Consider the following 19,403-nt stretch of genomic DNA (forward strand, 5'->3'; position numbering starts at 1 on the left):
GGAACATGAAACAAATAGCTAGTCAGCACAGTGGAAAGGAAGAAACCCTTCCCCACAGTAGACCTGCAGAATTAATAATCTAAAGAATTGTTTTGCTGGAGAACTTGGCCACAAGTTTTTGTTTGCTAAATCACCAGTTCTCCTATGAGCAGGTTGTTCAGGACTCTTTCTCCAGCAGATCAGAGAGAGAAAGTATTTCATCTTCCTATTCACTCCATTCCTGTGTTGCCTGTAACATATATATTTTTAACCAGAGAAGGAGTCCATTTGAATGATTAAAAAAAATAACTGCTTCTTTGCTTCTGTACCCAAGAACTTTGCTCAGCCAAAACACCAGCTGAGTTCAGCAAAAGTTTTGTGAGGGGGTTTAAAGCAGGCTGGGCCTTGTTCCCTCACCATGTGGCCAAAGTACCAGTTGTAATGAGGACAGATGTTCAGTGAGGCACACCTCTCCAAGGGTGAAAAGGGGGGTAGAGGTTTCCACTAGCTTTCCTCTTGTTATCATTCCTCTATATCAGCATTCATCGACCCCAGCAACCCCTCCTTCTTTCTCATCCTTTTATCTCTCTCATTCTTTTATCTTCTGTCTCAAGCTCCAGTCCCTCTCATTTTTCTTTCTAGAAATTCCTGCTAACCTATTTTTTATTTCACTCTTCAGCCTTTTCTGCTTGCTTAATCCTCTTGAAATCTTTTGGCCCAAATTCCCTTCCCCTCCACTCAATCTATTTTGCATACCATACCTGCTACTTAGGGATCTCCGGGGCACAAGAAAACCTGGTTTATTCCCTACTGTCTCAGCTGTCTAAACAGCCAGTTCCCTGGCATGTGTCTGCCTACTTTGATTCACGGGGGTTGAAAGGACAGTAACCTTAAGTGCTGACCCAAACTAAAATTAAGGCTTCAGACACCAGGCACCAAATGTTTCATTCAGCTCCCTGTTTTATCCTCTAGAGCCTCCAAATGATTTCTATTAGTATTCTGAGAGAGAGCTCACTGATGAAATTAGTAAGAAACCAGACTGTCAATTTATTTATACCCAGCCTTAGGGCATAACCATTGTGCATGTGTAAAGCTATCGAGATGGAGAAAATATTCTGTAAGTGTGTATGTATATGTATTGACTGGAAGTGAATTTGCAGGGAAAAGCTGTTGCCCCAAGGACTGAACAGTGACCGAAAGTGGGAGAGGCCACTGAAGTGGCCGTGTTGCATGTCAAAGATCCCTTTTAGGGAACAATTGATCACTCCGAAATCTTCCGTCTACTTGTGTTTATTAGTATTTTCCAATTATAACTTTACCTTGTTACTCTTGTGGAGAAATTTCTCATTTAACTTCTGGATTTCTTCCACCTTCTTCAACAATATCTGTGTTATGAAACTACTGCTGCCTTTGGCTGTGGGAGTATTTAAAGCATATGAGTAATGAATAACAAAGTTTTTCCATTGCATTGTCATTTAGCCTGTGAAGAATTTTGAGGGCAAGATGAGAGATACTGGAAACATTTAGTTGTGGATATTTATTTGATGCATCAGTGCTGAGTATGAATGAACTGTTTTTCCAGCATTATTTGATCAATTTTGTTTAGGAAAATTTGTATTGACAACAACCTGGTGAAGTGATAAGTCAAGGAGTAGGTTTATTTTGTGCTCCCCAGTTTCCTGTTACTGAGACGGTGTCAATTGAGAGATGCAAGTGAGAATCCTACTGTCCCAGCAGTTATGCTAGCAATGGTTTTTGGCAGAAAAGGCAAGAAATTAATTGGTTTAACTAGACTAAGATTTAATAGACCAATTGTCTGTTTCATTCATCTGATTGGCCGTGTTGCCTACCTCTGAAATTTATTTCTTCCCATGGAAAATAAGTATGTCCAAAACTTGAACTGTTACTAGGTGTTGGCTTCTCCTGTGCTGACAATGTGAAAAAAGGATTAGGAAAATTTGTTTAGCTCCATTAGTCTCTGTAACAGCCAGGAAAAAATTAACCTATTATCCCTTAACATGATGCTTGCAAAAGACTGCATGACAAGACCGGTGGGACCAATTTGTATCGTGCAGTGGAGCATGATGCATCAAGCTGATGCTGGTCCACACTGGTACCTTCATGTAACAGAAAGCAGAAACTGTGTGGAGATATAAGCTGATCATCAAAGTAGGATAGTTTTGTTAGTATGTTTCTGAGGCTGGACTAATTAGGACTGATGAGCTTGTCTGCAGCTTTCTGGTGCAGATACTGTTTCCTGCTTCAGACTTTACTTAGATTCTGCTGGCTTGGAATACTTTGCACCATGCTCCACTGCTCGCATAGATGTGTCCAGAGGAGGACAGAGCTGTAAAGCACTGTGCTAGGGAGAAAGATGGGGTCACCGAGAATCCAGAGTGGCAGGACACTGCAGGGGACATGCCGTCACACAGAGCAGCTTCCTCCTGCACAGCTGTGACAAACGGACCGTATAGCGTCACTATATGTAAAAGCAAGACAGCTTCCCTGCTGTGGAGATATGCTTTCCACCAGCTTCTTACACCAAGCCAAAGTGCACCACTTCTGCCATTCCTTTCTTCTTTCTTGCATTTCTTGTAAAATATTTTCACAACTCTGAGTTTGTAGGCACAATCTCAAAGTTTTTACAGCTGTGTGCGCTGCACAGCTACAAGGGAAATGCCTGGAGACCAGGCTTCCCTTTCAACAATGCGAGTGGGACCAATTATTAACCACTACACCAGCTCCTGGCATTACTGACAGATGCCATCAATAACGTTAGTTTGACATGTCAGTTCTGTCAACAGCTTCAGTTAATGGTAGTCATGCTACACATCTCCAGCTCCACCCTCTGCTGAGAGCTGAGGAGGGAGGAAGGGGAGAGAGAGAATCATCTGAGTTAAAAAATAAAAGTCTGTCTGTTTGAAGTGAATAAAGTATGTTAACAAGTAATCCTCTAGCTGAGGTTTCCAGCTGTTACTCCTGAGCTGTCTGGTATCAAAGCAATATGGGTCCATCGTACAGCAGCTAACTTCAGTGCATGAGCAATTACTGTCTGAGGTTTCTGAGCTATATTATAGTTTTATTATTATTATTTCTCTGCTCATAGTTTCTTAAGGCCTCTTCATATCCTGAATAAAGCTCCAGGGAATCATAAAGCCACAGGCTGAGTTTTAACACAGTCACTGTTCACATCTCCTGGATTGATAGGTATTTAGTATGTTGCCTTGATCTTGGAAGCAAGACCCTGAGATGCACCCCAGGGAAAGCCATGAGATGTTCTTTGTATTTTTTGCCCCTGAGAAAATAACTTTTGCTGTGGAAATGATATATTTTTTGCTCAGAAATGTCACCACTTCTGTCTGCTGGCTGTAACTCTGCCACACTAAAATATCCTGTGTCTTTTAAAGTAAAATAATAAAACATTTAGGAATCTATGCAGAGCTGCTAAGCACTCTCATTGTTTTGTGTTAATGACCCTTTGTTCCCATAAAGCTCTCCTTCTGTTTTCTTACTGTTATTAATTATTGCTACAGTTCATTGTACCTAAGGCTTGCAATGGAGGTGAATGGGATGGAGAGAAGAAATGGTGTCAGACATTTGCCCAATGTGATAAAAATACTTGAGACTGCTCTGAGAGCAGAAGTCAGTACTCCAGAGACCTTAGACCCTGCCTATCGCTGCAGCTAAGTTTTCTTGGGTTCTCTGCGTGCTTTTCTGGGCAGGTCCTGTGCTTATCTAGTTGTCCAGCCACTCAGTATATGTTTGAGCTCTGTATTATTTTGTGGTGTTCATGTTCATCATCATAATTACAGATTCATGCTTTGCTCACAGGGTCTCAGAAAGGAAACAGCATTACAATGTCATTACTATATGAAAATGCATTTCTTATTCGATAGGGTGTTTGTAATGCTAGATGATATTCGTATGTGCTGAATCCTTAGAGGTGAAGCAGTGGTTTTCATCCTGTCCAAGCAGCCTGTTTCCTCTAACAAAAAAGCACAAAAAAAAGCTTTACAAGAGAGCTGCAGAAGTTTATGTGAGAAATCTCCTTTCTTCCATCCACCTGCCTGGTTTTGGCTCAGAAATAATCTTTCAGCTCTACAGAGCTGCTCGGACCCAAGGATCCCAAAGCACTTTACAAATGTAACAACTTTACACTGAAAAACAAAATATAAAAATCGGCATGATATCAGAGCTCAGGCTCCTGTCACGGATTACCAGAGCACGTATGGCTTCATTACCCTTAAGATGTCCACTAACAAATATCTAGTAGAGAGTCAAGTTCAGGCCACGCCGGCACAGCGCTCACACCACGCATAAGGCTAGTGCCAGGCCCGTGAGCGTGGACTCCTGAGAGTTGCTAAGGAAACGGTCTTGGAGATGGAGCTGAAGAGATGTTTTGTGCTGCAAAAGCACATAGGGCTGGTACTGGGAGAGGCAGCAATTGTTCAGCAATTGATTCAACCCCTGATGTGTTAGCATTAAAGACTACACATGATTCAGTCACTGAATGCCAAAGATGAGGGATTTTGCAGTTTCTTAGTTTCTTTTCAGTATATCTGAGCTTTGTTTATCTCCTGCCCTCTCACTGCTTGTATGAAACTGACATCGATGTCAGACATGGACTTATTCCCATGCAGGTCCTTGGTGTGTTCCTTCTTTGCTAGATCTTTATTTTATTTTTTTTAATTAGTGAAAAAACAAATTCGGACTATTCATAATCATGGTTCTTCCAAGCAAGGATCCACACCTTGGATGAGTTCTCCCTTGAAAGATTACGTTGATAATCCAAACCGTTTGTGCTTCTCTGTCTCTGCTTGTCTCTGCTAGAAAGACATCAGCTTTTAATAGACTGAGAAATTCCTTAGAGGTGTTTGTTGTTTTGCAATTACTTTGCAATTGATTTTCTTAAAAACCAATTCATAACTTGTTAAAGATCTCTTTCCCCCTTCTCTCCCCACCCCCCACAGTTTCCTTTTTTATCTTTGTCACTGCCCAGTGTTTAAAATCTTAGGACCTATTTTTTTCCCTGTTGCTTAGGGAGGGGACTTGTCTACAGAGAGAAAGAAAAAACCAAGTCCTAATGATTTGTAAAAGTGGATTTACAGTGAGATCCTCCTGGGCTCTGAGTCTAATTCTTACAATGATGACTTCTGCAAAGGTAGTTGAGGTAGTTAAACTATTTGTCTGTGTTTGCCCATTTGCAAAGTAGAGGCTATTTTAGAACAGCTTCTGTAGACCAATTGCTGTCAGTTAATTTTGCAAATAATTCTGTAGGGAAATTTCCATACTTAGCAAATGTGAATTAACCCCTAATGAGGAATGGAAGGAGGAATGCTGACCCTTTCCATGTCATCGTGAAATGTACACTCGGCACTGAACCTTTTTGCCTCTCTCCATCAGGGCTTGCAGCTGGGAACTCAAGAGCTGGAGGAGATGGGAAGCAAGTTCTGCCTGGGTTTGCTCATTCTGCACCTCAAATCCCTGCCCTGCAGCAAGAAGCTGATGGCTCAGGCAGCACGCCTGCTGGATCTGGAGGAGGAGATAACAGACCGGGCACAAAGGTCAGTGATAGCAGTATTCAGAGGGTTCTCCTGTAGGAATCAAGTTGGTGGGGATATGTTTTGGGTTTTAATCTACAGAAATGGACTCTCCTTATAGCTGAAACTCGAACCTTGGGAACTGGAGTGTATTGAGAGTAATTGGAAACGAATATACAATGGACTTCCAAAGGAACTACTAAAACAGTGGTTCCATGCCTTGCAACCATTAAAGTGGATAAAAAAGGGTGAAAGAAAAGCATCTGATTTATATTTTCCACTGAATTTCAATTTACCTATCAAAACATTACTGAAGCATAGGGGTGGTACTGCCCCAGAAAAATACATTAGCAGGAAATGTTTCTCTGCTGGAGTGGGAGGTGGTGTTCTACCCCCCTCAGGTCCTCAATGGAGGAGATCTCTTACAATCTTAGAGCTGCAGAGTAGGGAACAAGTATTGCAGGTTCAAAAAGGACTTTGGCGGCATGACTTGGAAACTATAGGCCTGATTCTTCAAGGATACTCCCATTTGGAGCATTAGATTTGGGACTTTATGATGTATAAGACAAAGTTGTGATCCCACTGATTATTTAGGAGGTGTTTTTCCAAACTGCAAAATTAATTTGCTTCCTACATTCAATGGGATGTATTTAAGTGAGGTAGCTCTGTTATAAATATACAGGGAATTTCATCTGGATAAGTATCAAGAGTATGGCACTCTTCAACTTGAGTTTGTGATAAAGCAGAAATATATATATTCTTTCTAGGCTACTGCCACTTGTTAGCGCTATGTGCAAGCGCATATGCTTGCAATAATGTTTTTCCAAGACAAATGGAGAAAGAAAACTTAGCGATATGATTTGAAGCTCCCCAATCGCTTTGTCATCAAAGAGCACTCAGCTTCATCAATGAAAAGCAAGTTTTTCACTAGCAGAAATGCCCCCATAATTTACAGCAGGCTTCCAGTCTTCTCCCTACAGGGATACTTAACCGACATTACCACCACCTGTTCCTCGTGCCGAAACCATTCTTACAAGCTTGTTCACAGTTTTTAATGTTTATGAGGGACAATGAAAAAAGAGGGCTAAAACGCAGAGAACATTCCTTTGGATTAGCTGTGCTCACTTGTATGTGTGAACATATAAAGGAAGTAATTAAGGCGTATGCTAACCACCATCCATGTTGTGGACAACCATCCGACAAATCGTTGGTATATCATTAGAGAGAACTACTGAAGCCTGGCTAGGCGGATGATTTTGAGATATAAATCAAACTCTCACTTTCAAACTAGAGCTAGAAGGGCCTTTGCATAAAAGTAACTTCTCTTATGGGAAGAAAAACTTTGAATCCTGACTAGCCTCAGACACTAAAAAAAACCATCTGGTCTCAGTAACTTGGTAAGCATTTTCCCTGATCTTTGTAGGCTTCTCTTATTTTTTTCCTTTAGTTGGCTTTATATTAATGTGAATTCATTACATTTTCCCAATGTTATGTGGCAGTTGATCATTACCAAAATAATAGTAAGAAGCTCTCTAATTACAAATATTTTCAAAGAAGCTTAACAAAGAAAAAAAAAAAAAAAGTCCCCTTACTTTGCAGAACTCCCATATTGTTACAAATGTGCCCATAGTAGCTGAAAGCAAGGCCTCCTGCTCCTTCAGGTTTGCCTGGCATTAATGACTATCTCCATGGCATCCAGGGATGTAATGTCACTGCTGAAAGGCAACGAGACGGTTACTTGTTCCTTTTTACTCCACTGGGTATAATTGCAGGTTTGTGGAATTTTATAGCTTAGGTGCAATTTGTTACCCTTTGCAGGCCAGGTTAACAGCTGCATTGTTTAGTGCCACCTAGATATGTCATATTGCAGGGGCTTGTTGCAGAAAGTTGGGGGAAAGGAGATGCAGGCAACAAAGGGCTTGCTAGCATATTCTTTTTTAAAAAATAAATAATTCATGGAAAATTATTGTGCAGTATATTGATTCTGATTCAGAAAATTAATACTTTGCCCTTGGGGCTCTGTGAGTCTAGCCGAGAGAATTGCATGATTTGATTGTAGTGGGAATAGGAGCCCTTCTGGAACCAATGGAAGAATGCAGAATACAGAGAGCATACTGCTACTGGCAGGAGGGCAGCTATTTTGACACCTCTGTCTCAACTCACTTTGGGGGAAAAAAAAAAATATTCTCCATCAAAACATTTCTCTGGAGGTAGCTGAGGGGTACCGCTCAGTCTAGTCTCACTCTGTAAAGATGAAGTGTAATCTAGCTCTTTTAGGTAGCACAAGGAGGTCACCAGAGCCTTGCAGCTTACTGGTGATCTATCATTACATCAATGGAAATTATACTCACCTGCTTCCTAGACTAGACCCATCTTTATGCGTTCAAGGAGAATTCAACATTTTAATTGTTTGTTGACCTTGTCTTCTGTGGTTAACGCAAGCATGCACAGCATCCTTGGATGATTTCTGTACTCTCTGCTTCTGAAAATGTGAGTAGGTGTGAATGAACGTACCCAAATTTTTGTGTACATCTGTCAAAGCAGAGCCAGACTTGGTGATCCTTCAGGTGCAACACAGGAAAAGTCTGGTCGGTTGCCTTATGCAATTTCTTTCTTATATGCTTTTCATCATGAACTGTGGTAGCTTTAAACAATTTACAGGCTATCCCTAATTCCAGAGGTCTGCACTGTCCTGGTCCCAGGAAATGCTATGCATGACAGATATTTAAGTGGGAAGTAATAGCTCTGACTGTAGCTAATGTTTTCTGGCAAAAAACATGTGATGTGTCCCACAGAATGTCCTGCTGATGTGTCTAGAAAACGGTACAAATGCGGGTGATTCTTATCAAAGCAGTATTCACCATTATCGGAGAAAACAATTAGTATTGTTCAACCTTGATGAAAATGCTAATTTTATTTGGTTGTTAGGGTTTTATTTTGTGGAAAACGAGCTGAATTTAAGCTGTGAGCAGTGTGGTGTATTGCACGGTACTTATGTTAAATAGGTCTACCTTGATCTAATGTGTTTCCTAAATACGCGTTTCTGAGTGCCCATCTCTGTAGTACTCTGGGTGACAGGTCAAGCCATGGAACATGAAGTTAATCCAGCACTGGATATAGCTGACTCCCAGATGAAATGTCTCATTGCAAAGATACGTAGATCAAAAGCTGTGGAGCCAGAGGTCTCTTCTGTTGTGAAATCCCTGCAGTTCATGTCCTATATTAGTCTGTCTTTGCCCTGGTGTCTGGTGTGCAGGGCATTGACTTGGCATCTCAGCATCTCCCTCCGACAGCAAACATTTTCACCTGTCGAGGTTTATAACTGTATCTGTCTTTTAATTTTCCTTTTCAGGCTGTCTCTGTTCTGGGTATTTTGCAGCCTTATTCTTTCACCACTACTGTGAAGGGGATGAAGGAGCAGGCTGAACCCTGCTCGCTTCCCTGGAATAAACTATTTGCTGTGCACTTTATATAGATCTGTCAGAATCAGTGGTCAGTAAATTGGAGCAAGGTAATAGCTGTCAGGGAAGTGACTGGTCTAATGGAGGCATCCTGTGTGAATGGGGGATTTCTCACACCACATCACAGCCGTTGTATTCAGTGTGGTGTCTCCAAGAAGCCAAGGTGGACGAAACCTTTAGCAGACCTAACTAAATAGTTTGGTACACAGGCAAGAATTTCTTCCTGCCCCCAGTTTACAGTCTATCTTACCCCTACGGTGAACTGTAAACAGAATCACTTACGAGAGAGCGGAGTAACTGCTGGAATAAGTTCGCAGCAGAGGCAGAATAGCAAAGTAGCTGCATCTGAGAATAAGTAAGGGGGGGATGAACCTCCACCTGTGGAGCTGTACTGCTAGTGGGACAGTAGAGCATTTCCCCTAAAACCAGGAAGTCCTTGGACATCATGAAGCTGGCCTAACAGCTCCTGTGTCACTGGTCCTCTGCATATCTTCGTGGCAGCTGTCTCACTAACATGACAAAAGGTGGAGACAGTATAAGGTGCAGTATACACATAAGAAACATTAGAGCTACAATGTGTGATGGCGAGGAAGAGGGGTGAAACTGCTCCAGGTGTTAGTTAGTCTCTTAATTATCAACCTGTGCTCCTGGAACACTTCATATTAATTTTCACATTTCTTTTAGGCATTTTCACCCTCAGGTTGCACAAGAGCTATTTAGGGGACTTAGTTGTTTGTGGCTTTTTTCCCCACAAGTGATATTTAGGTGTTTTTCTGCATCAAATAGCCCTTTTCCCACTAGCATTGAGTAGGGTTGGTCTACTCTGCCAAGGTCAAAGGCCAGCTATGTGCAGAACTTTCTGGGCTTTGCAGCCACCTTCAGAAGACAAAGTCACATGTCAGATGTTCATACAGGCAATTTATTCTGCCCTCTCTCACACTTGGCCTCGCAAGCACGTTATTGCCATGCCCTAGGACGAATCACTAATTTTGTGTTTCCAGCCTCCCACCGTGCTGTACAGACAATGCTGGCGTTCAGAAGCTCTCTGCTGGGAAAATGAAATGCCAGCTTGTACTTTGGACATTGTGGTTTTTGATAATAGGTTTCATGCCTCATTTGCTGTAAAAGCAATTAGGTTTTAAGTCAACGCTGTCCAGGTAACTTCACATTTGTCATGAGGATGGGAAGTGACTGTTCACCTAAAACAGGTTTGAGAGAAAGAGAGAAAGCAAGAACAACCTTCCACTATAGGTATCCTCCCCTTCTTCCTCACGGTTTGAACTGGTGGCACATTCCTTTATTTTCCTTTCCTTTGCCCTTCAGGTTGGGCTAGGAAGTGTTTTGCATACGCTGCAGCAATTGCAGCCATTTGTTCATGAGACACATCTTACATGTTGAGACAAGCTTTTGTGAAGTCATTATGTATTTTCTGCTAACTCAGATACTATTAATCTCCTGTGTTTCTTCATCATTTCTTACCTCTCTTGAGGAGAGCCAAATCTCTTTCCACCCCAGATGGTAAATATGTTTAGCTCTGCTATTAATCAAAAGTAGAAGGCTTAAATACCGTTCTGGTCCTTTGTCCAGATGTAATCTTTTCATCTTCCATATGCTCAGAGGAGTTAGATTGGTCAGCGTATGGATGGCAAATCCAAAAATTGACAAGAAGGATTTGCAGATCGTTTGGAACTGTGCTTGCTCTTCTTCTATACCGTATTGATGCACCATCATGATCCTGGGTACTATTGAACTTTTGGATTTCCCATCTTTTCACTATAATGCACCTTGCTCTCATTATGGCTGTGCAAGCAGTTCCACTCACCTTTTAAGCTATGTGACCAAAATGTGATTCAGATCAAACTAGCGATTTTGGGGAGATGAAGCAGACAAGAAAGAGGAAAGTTCAAACAACAAAATAATGCAGATGGAAAGCAGTGTGCTCGCTTTGTTTGGGGTATCTTTAGCGCATCTTTGAATAGCAGAAATGTAGTATTATACTTGTGTGCAATGATGGGAGGTGGTTCCCTTGTCTGCTGGTTTGGGTCTTCCTATACTTACAGATGAATGCGGGTGTTGTTCCTTGATGTTATATTTGTTTTGATTGTACAAACTGGAACAAATGTCAGCTGAAGGGTTTGAGTGCAAGACAGTGCTTCACCCTGTGAAATACCCCATCACCCCAGAATCAGGGTATACCTGCACTCACGGCATCCAGTCCCCTGAGGCAGACTGGACAGTTGGACTCTGGGGAGTCCTCTGACATCTGGATGAAGATGAAAGTGCTCTTTCATAATTTCATTTAGTGAATCTAACCCGACGGGGAAAAAACCAGCAGGAATTATTTGACTGTTTTGATTCAGATTTCTATTTGATTGAAGCTTCGTTTTTATTTAAGTAAGGATTTAGCGCGTTTTTGACCTTGATCATCTGTAGACATTAAATACTTCGTGGCAGGTTTCAGAAAAGAAGGTTGTTTATTGATTCTGTTTTTTAGCTTAGTCACAGATTTTCTTGCTGGTAAAGGAATTTGAAATTTCTACTGCTTTATGAGCATCTCTGGATGTGGTATTTCTGTATTTGCATGCTGGAGAGAAAAGCGCTGTGGAAATGCGTTTACCTAACTAAGGCAAACCACCATGTCTCTTTGGTGGTGTAGAACATGGGGCAAAAGGAGTTTCTAATGTATTTTGTTTCACACTTGTGAGAGCACAGTCTAACATTAATGCAATGTGACAGGTGTGAGTAGCTGAAGCTGGGCTTCAGCTTTGGAGCGCTCTCGTGTTGCTGTAACTATTTAGGATCAGTTCAGGAAATGCCTTAACTCCTGACTGACATACAACACTCTCCAGTGATCTTTCACACTGATGTTGCAAAAGAGTGATACCTTCTTGCCTCCTCCAGGGTCTGATGTAAAGAACTGCAGCCTTTGCTATTGAGAGAAAAAAAAACCCTCAGATGTCAAGCTTGGATCCGTTACTGACTTTTGATTTTACTATCATGTGCCTTGGTAATCAGGTTTTCTAAATAAGAATGCATACCTTCTTCTATCCACCCCTTCATACTTCTTATCCTGCACTCTTCAGCGTCTTTGTTATGTGAGAATACAAGCCCAGTGAATTCTTTGGAGGTTCAGCCAAGCAATGCAGCCGATAATGAATATATTTGGTATTCAGAAGGCTTTCATGTAGCTGTTCACAGGTGAGCCACTGTAATTCCGCAACTTTACATTAACACTTTCTGGAGCCATTGCTATTTTCCTCCTATTGATTTTTATTATTATTATTATTATTATGAAATAGCTTGGGAGCTGCACAGCTTCTGTTGATTGTTATCAAATGCCAGTGCCAGCTATGCCAGGCTGGCTACAATTATTCATGCTTATTTCAGAGCTAATTAATTTATCTTGTAATAGCTAATAATAGCCATTTAAATAGCAGCAGAAAGGAAGGAGAGGAAAAGAGCAAATGGAAGTGAAAGAGATCATAGGAGGAGCTTCAAACACGCATTAAAGCACCGCTTGCTATCTTATCTGTCTGAGGTTACTCAAATTATCGTACACTTACAGATCTGACTGGACTACAGATAATGAACTGTATATATCCAGCAGAACAAATGGGGTCTGCATTGCCCTTTCAGTGAGGCATATTGCTATAGTACTGTCTGGTATTAGACATTTTCGTATTGATTAGGAACGTCTGTATTTCTGTGCTGCAGTCCTTTCCCCTGAAGATCTAACTTGAAATATGAAAGCCACTGGGGCCCTTCACATGCTGGGATAAAAAATAAAGCTGATAGCTATCAGGGCTTCAGAAGTGATTCCCATTTATGAAGTATCCCCCAGAGGAAAGCATTATGAGGGACGCACACTTTCCTTTGAGGTGGCCTTTATATAGACCAGGGTAGTGCTGGCACTGGAAGAGAACAGGTGGGGTTTTTCTAAGAGGGTACAAAAGATGATAGGAGCATCAGCCTGTTTAGCCTATTAGTCATCCTGAATGCAGGCAGAGGCTGGATTTCAGGCTGAACATGTCACAGGTCTAGTGCTGAAGAGGCAGGTTCGGACATCTACGTATAGCCTTATATAAACAATATGTATACTGCAGCAGCAGCTGAAACACCAGTTGTATTAGATTTGGGGCTGTGGCACAACAGCAGGAGGAGATAACTTTGTCAGTGCAACTCTACTGATGATATTGGTCCTTTGCTTTCGGCTGTTCGACTTTATTAAGAGGATATGGATAACAAGGCATAACTGTGGTGGAAGTCCTTGTATCTTTGGGCTGGTGGAACCATGGATAAACAATGAGGATATTTCAAGGATCTTGGTGAATGAGTGTTCTGTAGTGGGACTTTTCCAAATGGTGTCCCTAGAGTCCCAAAAGAACTTGAGACTTGTGAAAACCAGAGAACAGACAGATCTTTCATACCGATACATGCTACAGTAACTTCCTTCAGGCAAGAGAAGGAATGAGAGAGCAGGATCGTAGTTAGGCAAAATGCACTTCCATACCTTTAGAAGAATTATGTTTTTGTGGAAGTAGTGTATTTTGCCTCTGATGAGTCATTCTTTTTGTTGCAATTGTCGCTTTAGGTGACTTTAATTAATCTGTCCACAGCTCCTAACAGAGCCTCTTGAAGAAGATGCTCATGTAGGTAAAAATTAGACTGTTTGAGGGTCAAAACAGGCTTTTCTCTTCCATGTGTTGAAGAGTTAATTATAGGGCCTAGATCACAGGAACAGCACACTTTTTGATCAGGATTGTTTGGATCAAATGCTTCACCATGTGCAGTTCTCACCTCTTGGATCCAGCATAGGGGCTCAGATGTCCAGGTATGATAAAATTTAGAAACCAAAATAAATGCCAGTATGTCTCCCCACTCATCAGTAGCATCAGAGCTTCACAGTGCTGCATAGCAGTGGTGGTGACGGTAGTGCATATATTGCCACTGTCTAAAGGAGATTTCCTGTCATGAGTGATGTATAGGGCTAGAAGGAACTGAATCCCCTGTAAAACCACCAGTGGAATCCGGTTTTTCACCAGGTCAGAAGTTTGTACCTGTGTAAGTTATTCAGATAATAAGAGCTAAAGAGAGCCAAATGGTTTTGATATAATGATGCTCCTAGGCACATGGTGTCCCCATCACTGCATCCTTTCTCTGCAAAGGGAGCATGAGTAGAGATTTCTGCTTTCGAGGGAAATAGCGTACTGCAAGTCCTTTTGGTCTGGTGCCCAGCCTGCAGATGAGAGTCTGGCCAGGCCCCTTGTACTGTGGTGACAGCGTACAACCGCTATCTAGGAGCATATCAAAAAACTTAGCAAGACAAATGAGAGACTAAATGGTTAAAGGGGTAGAGAAGGCAGAGAAATGTGTAATTAAAGCTGTCAAGTTGCAGTAAAAGGGAGTCATAGCCTGGAAGGAAAGTGGGTGGGTGAGCAAAGTGTTGTATTTGGAGGTGAAAGTTGGCAATTGAACAGCATTTTAAGGTACTTCAAAGCCACCTCCACTGACATCTCAGCTGTATTGTATATTCTGTCAGAGGCTCCGGCTGCTCAGTGGATTGTGGCTGTGACACACACACAGACCCTGCCTCTTGCTGCCATGCTAGATATTGTAAAGAGAGACATGGCAGGGGTACCGGGTGAGACATGAGATACATACGTACAGGTTGTTGTTTCAGGGCCAGCACACACATGTACCGGTGTGGAGAAGTGCTTAGGCATGGAGGTACAAAAGTGAAAGCCGGTCTCTGTAGCTTCTGATAATTCAGTGTATGTCTCAGAAACCATACATGTTTGTTAGGATGTATAGGTTAAATGTGATGCTGGCAAAAAGAACTTGTGAGAATTAGGCTGGAGCTGAGACTGAAAGGATGTGAGGGGGAAGATCCATGTGAAATTAATACTTAGCCTTTTATTTTTTGTCTGCAGAGCGGAAAGGTACTCAAGCTTAAAATCCCAGATCCAGGTCCCATGAATGTGGAGATAGTTTACTTTCAAGTACAAGATGAAGATCCATCCCTTTCTGGCCCTGGCCAGTCTGGTAGCACTTAGTAATACTATCCAGATAAGGGATCTTCCCTGGAAGAATTCCAGGAGAGAACATTGTCACTTTCTTATCACTGTCACAGTGCAATGTGAGAGTTGTAGCACTAATTCTGCCCTGGAACAGCTCAGGTGGACCTGTGATACGCTGGAAGGACTCAGTATGCACAGAGGTGGGTGCGTTGGTGGAGAAGTGGGAGAGGATGCTGAGATGCATCGGCAGAACTCTGGAAAATCATAACTCTGAAAGAATTGGATTGGGATACAAAACAAACAAAACCCCACCTGTTTCTTGTGACCTTTCCTTTCCCAGCGAATGTTTATGGCTTCCTCTGCCCTTGTGTCTGTGGGCAGATGCTGAGGGTTCAGGCAGCTGCTGTCTGGACCACAAGTGAAGCTGATGTGCCAGGGCAAGGTTGGAGCAGGAACAAGAGGCAGACTCAGAGTAGTGTAAGAGGAAAGAAGAAAAAACATTCCCTTTGCGTCTATTTGGGGATGTTATCTCTGTATTTGCCCCTTCTTTATCTCCTATTCCTACTTACATTTGTTCCTGTTAAAACTTGTGGGGTTTAAGTGGACAAAAAGTTAATTTCTGGTAGATTTTCATTTTTAAAGTAACAATAGCATGCTTTATGGTTAGGCTTTCAAATATATCCCTAACAATTTAAAAACACATAATCAGCGGCTTTATCTGTGGCACATTATTCACCATTTAAACTATAATGGCTTCCTTTTAAGTGTTAACAGTTACTACCTTAAATCCTTATTTCAACATGAGTTAGAGTTTGAGGATTTGGGCTTAGAAGGCAGAACAAGCCTGTTTGCTGAATGAAACAAGCTGAATGCCAGAAAAAGATTCTGCTATCAGGCCAGTATCATCAGAAATTAAGAATAAGAGGAAGAATAGAAAATGTCTGTTCTTTATCTACTTCTCCGTCTAATCTGTTTGCTCTGTCTACTCTACCCAACAAGTTTTTACATCACACTCTACTTCAGAATTGTTTCTGAAGATGCCATTTTATAGCATCCTCCGAAAAGCACCAGCATCTCATTAAAAGATAAAAGTCCAGTGCAATTCAAAGTGAAAGCAAACACCCATTTCAAATAATAAAGCAGTGTTTCATCTTCCATTGAACTGCAGGGGGCAGCCAAGAATTTGGGTAAAGTATCGCTACCTGGATTTATCTTGGCAGGCTTTTCCTAGTATTAATACTTATTTTTTGTTCTAGCACACAACTCGTGTTTTCATCTATGAATAAGTGAATTGTAAGAAGAGAGGATCCACTGCAGTACATTAATACAGCCAAGTGTCTTTTCTGACGGTGCTCAGCATTGGCGATTTCAAAAAAGGATGGAAGAAATTGCTGTAGTGGGCAATTACAGAATACCCCGACCCTCTGGGGGAATGCCTTTTGGACTTCAGACAGTGATTTATTTATTTATTCCTGGAAACACGAGAATCTGTAGCCTTTCAGAATAATTATAACAATATTCCTATCTAATGAAATGTTCCAGTGCTCTTGTTTTCTATATAAGCACCTAATGCTTTTTGAATCTTACATTGCTCCTGGCTGCACCCTGCTATCTCATGTGTTTTATAGATTAGCTGTGTGTTGTGCAGAAAGAGAAAGTATTTCCTTTTATCTGCTGGTCTTTCACCTTTGCAAATGCACCTTTTTCCTCTGTTATGAGAGCGAATAATTGGGAGTGTCCAAATTGCTGGTTGTTTTGTAAACAACTATCACCTCTGTTCTCACGCATCTGGTCATGAAAGATGCTCATTTTTTTTAGTATTCTTGTGCCTCTAACTACTTTTACCACCTGTTTTGGAACTCTGCTTATTTATATGATATCTTTTAAGATTTAGGAAGACAAGAATTCAAGATGGTTTTGCTAGGGGAAGTGTAGCATTTGTTAAAATAACAGTTTCCTAAGTTTTTCAGTGTTGTCCACGTGCCTTGTCGTCGAGGTTTAGTGTATTGAAGAGAATGGTATGTTCCTGCATTAATCAGCTGTATCCTCACCTGGTTTGATGAACTGTATTGGACAAACCACCTTATCTTTAAGCAATTACCTTGGAAGATTACTGGCCACAGATGGGGTTGATGAAAGAAACTGTAGTCTTTCATTGTGGAAGTACATGGCCATAAGAAATCATGTCTTTTTTTTTTTTTTTTTTAGACCTTTTAGATTTCAGTGTTATGTGTCTGGCCTGAAGACAGTGCTTGTTCTTACCTAAATAGTCCAGACAAGGACCAAGTAGAAAAGAGACAAACAAGTGGATGAGGATGTGATGCTGGCAGTTTGTGTAGGGTACAGAACAGGGAGCAAAAGATGGAGGGTCCCTGTAAGAAGTGGATATGGAAGGGCAAGGGCAGGCCAAGGCTTAATCCCTCTCCCTGCCTTCCCCTGCAGCTCATGGAAGTGATTCTCAATACCACAAAGAACCTGATGCCTTAGTTTCAGGAACTCAGGATTAAAAAAAGAGGGTTGGGCAGAAAAATAAATAATGGATTAGGCTGAAAAATTGGTTTAGGCACTTTGACAGTGTCTCTGAGGTGTCTTTGCCCCTTTCAAAGAGGAGCAGATTGGAGACATGAGATGCAGAAACATGGCTTTTTTTTCATTTTCTCTCTCTCTTCTTAAAATTGTATCCAAACTCTCATTGTGAAAATGTACTGTTCAGGATCAAAGACTCATCTCTGAGCAAAGAAGGTCCCTGGAGAGCAAGGCCTGAAGGCTAAGCCCACAGTGCTGCTGCTGCTGGCTGTATATCAGTCTATTTCGGAAATCTAGTCATGCATGACCCAGCACCTGGCAATACAGCAAAGTCCGGAGCGATGTACTCCGTGTCCTTGCACAACTTTTGATCTTTGTTCTTTTTCCCAGCTCAGGTCCTTCTGGTGGTATGGTCCATCAGGAGTTCATCCTCACCACTGGCAGATGTCTGTAAGGCTCTTCTGTAATGCAATGTCTACTAATTCCTTTACATTTCTCAGAAATATAATACTGTGACATAGGGGCTGGAATGTATCTGAGAAGGGATGATGGATAGGATCACTTGAGGTCTCTGTCCTTTTCAGAGTATCTTTTCTCATGTCTCATTTTTGCATTTCCATGCACTTACAAAGTGACTTCAGGCAACCAAGCTCTTGGAAAAGAAGCAATAGAAAGATGTCTAGTGAAACTTCAGAGATTATTTCCCCTGCAGGTATGACAGGAACAGCCGTGAAAACAGCATAACTGTTTGCATAGAGATCTCTCCTGCCTCGTGGTGTTTTCCTGCCTTCCCTGCATCCCTTGTGGGATGCTGCATTTGCGTGCTAAGAAGGCTGCTGTTAACACAGCTTAAACACAACACCTCACAAACAGTGGTGCCCTTGATCCATCATTAAAAATGTCCTTGACACACTATGGCATCAGGAGGAAGATTTGTGATGCTAATTGCTGGCAGCACTGTTCCACCATGGACGTTACACAGAAAGCCCCATTACATTTTGTTCTAATTTTTTGGGAGGGGGGTGGTTTGTTTTGGGGTTTTTTTCTACTTTTTTTTCTGTTTTTCTTTTTTTGTTGTTGTTGTTGTGTTTTTTCCTTTTTTTTTTCTTTTTTTTCCCTGAAGTGTGTATGAGAGCTGTGAGGTATGTCTGTGATCCCAGGAAGGTAATCTTTCCCATCCTTGCAGTTTCTCTCTATTATTTTTTTTTTTTAATTGAACAGCAAATAACGTTGTTGGGGTTTTTTTATGGTAGGGACTCTCCATTCTAAGATTTATTTTTTAAAAAAATGCTGAAAGAGTAATTATTACCTCAATAGGTAGAAGAGTAACAGGTCAAATTTCCTTTCTTTTAACAAGTGTGCTGAAGGTGGAGGGAGACAGAAAAGTCTGTCTACCCTCCAGACAACACCTTCCCTTCCACAAATAATATTGGAAGCATATCAGGGAGCCTCAGGCTTCAGGAGTAGTGAAACCCACAGATCCCTGCTGCGACTCCCTCAACAGTAATTTATCTTCTCAAAGTCTGGGCATGTTTTTTTTCTCTGATCCTTTGCCCATTGAGTGATGTTCCCGTGCAGTTTGCAGCCTTGCTAGAGTGTCTTCTCAGCTAGATCTGTGGCTGACGTAATTAGGAAGAGTTTTCAACTACTTCACAGCCTTTACACCTTCTGAGTGTCCAGCCTACTTCCACCTCCTCTATATTCGTGGCACAAGTATGCCTGGAGAATTTCCCTACTTGTTCACACCTTGCTTTTCTAGAATTTACCTGTGCTTTGTAATGCTTCAGAAAATAAAGGCATGGAGGCATATGCCCTTGTTTAGTCCCTGCTGATGGGTCAGAAGTGGAGATTAATAGGGTAGGAAATGTGTTTCTACTCTG

At 41.5% G+C, this 19,403-nt stretch overlaps 1 protein-coding gene across 1 annotated transcript in view; it reads left to right on the forward strand.

Moving 5' to 3' along the window:
• Positions 1-19,403, forward strand: part of AGBL1 (AGBL carboxypeptidase 1) — a 274,098-nt gene that overhangs the window by 178,634 nt on the left and 76,061 nt on the right. The window contains exon 22 of the mRNA XM_040600245.1: positions 5,383-5,543. Coding sequence (XP_040456179.1) covers positions 5,383-5,543 — 161 coding nt within the window. The remainder of the gene's footprint in view (positions 1-5,382; positions 5,544-19,403) is intronic.

This window comes from Falco naumanni, chromosome 7, assembly GCF_017639655.2.
Source record: "Falco naumanni isolate bFalNau1 chromosome 7, bFalNau1.pat, whole genome shotgun sequence".
NCBI classification, from domain to species: Eukaryota; Metazoa; Chordata; class Aves; order Falconiformes; family Falconidae; genus Falco; species Falco naumanni.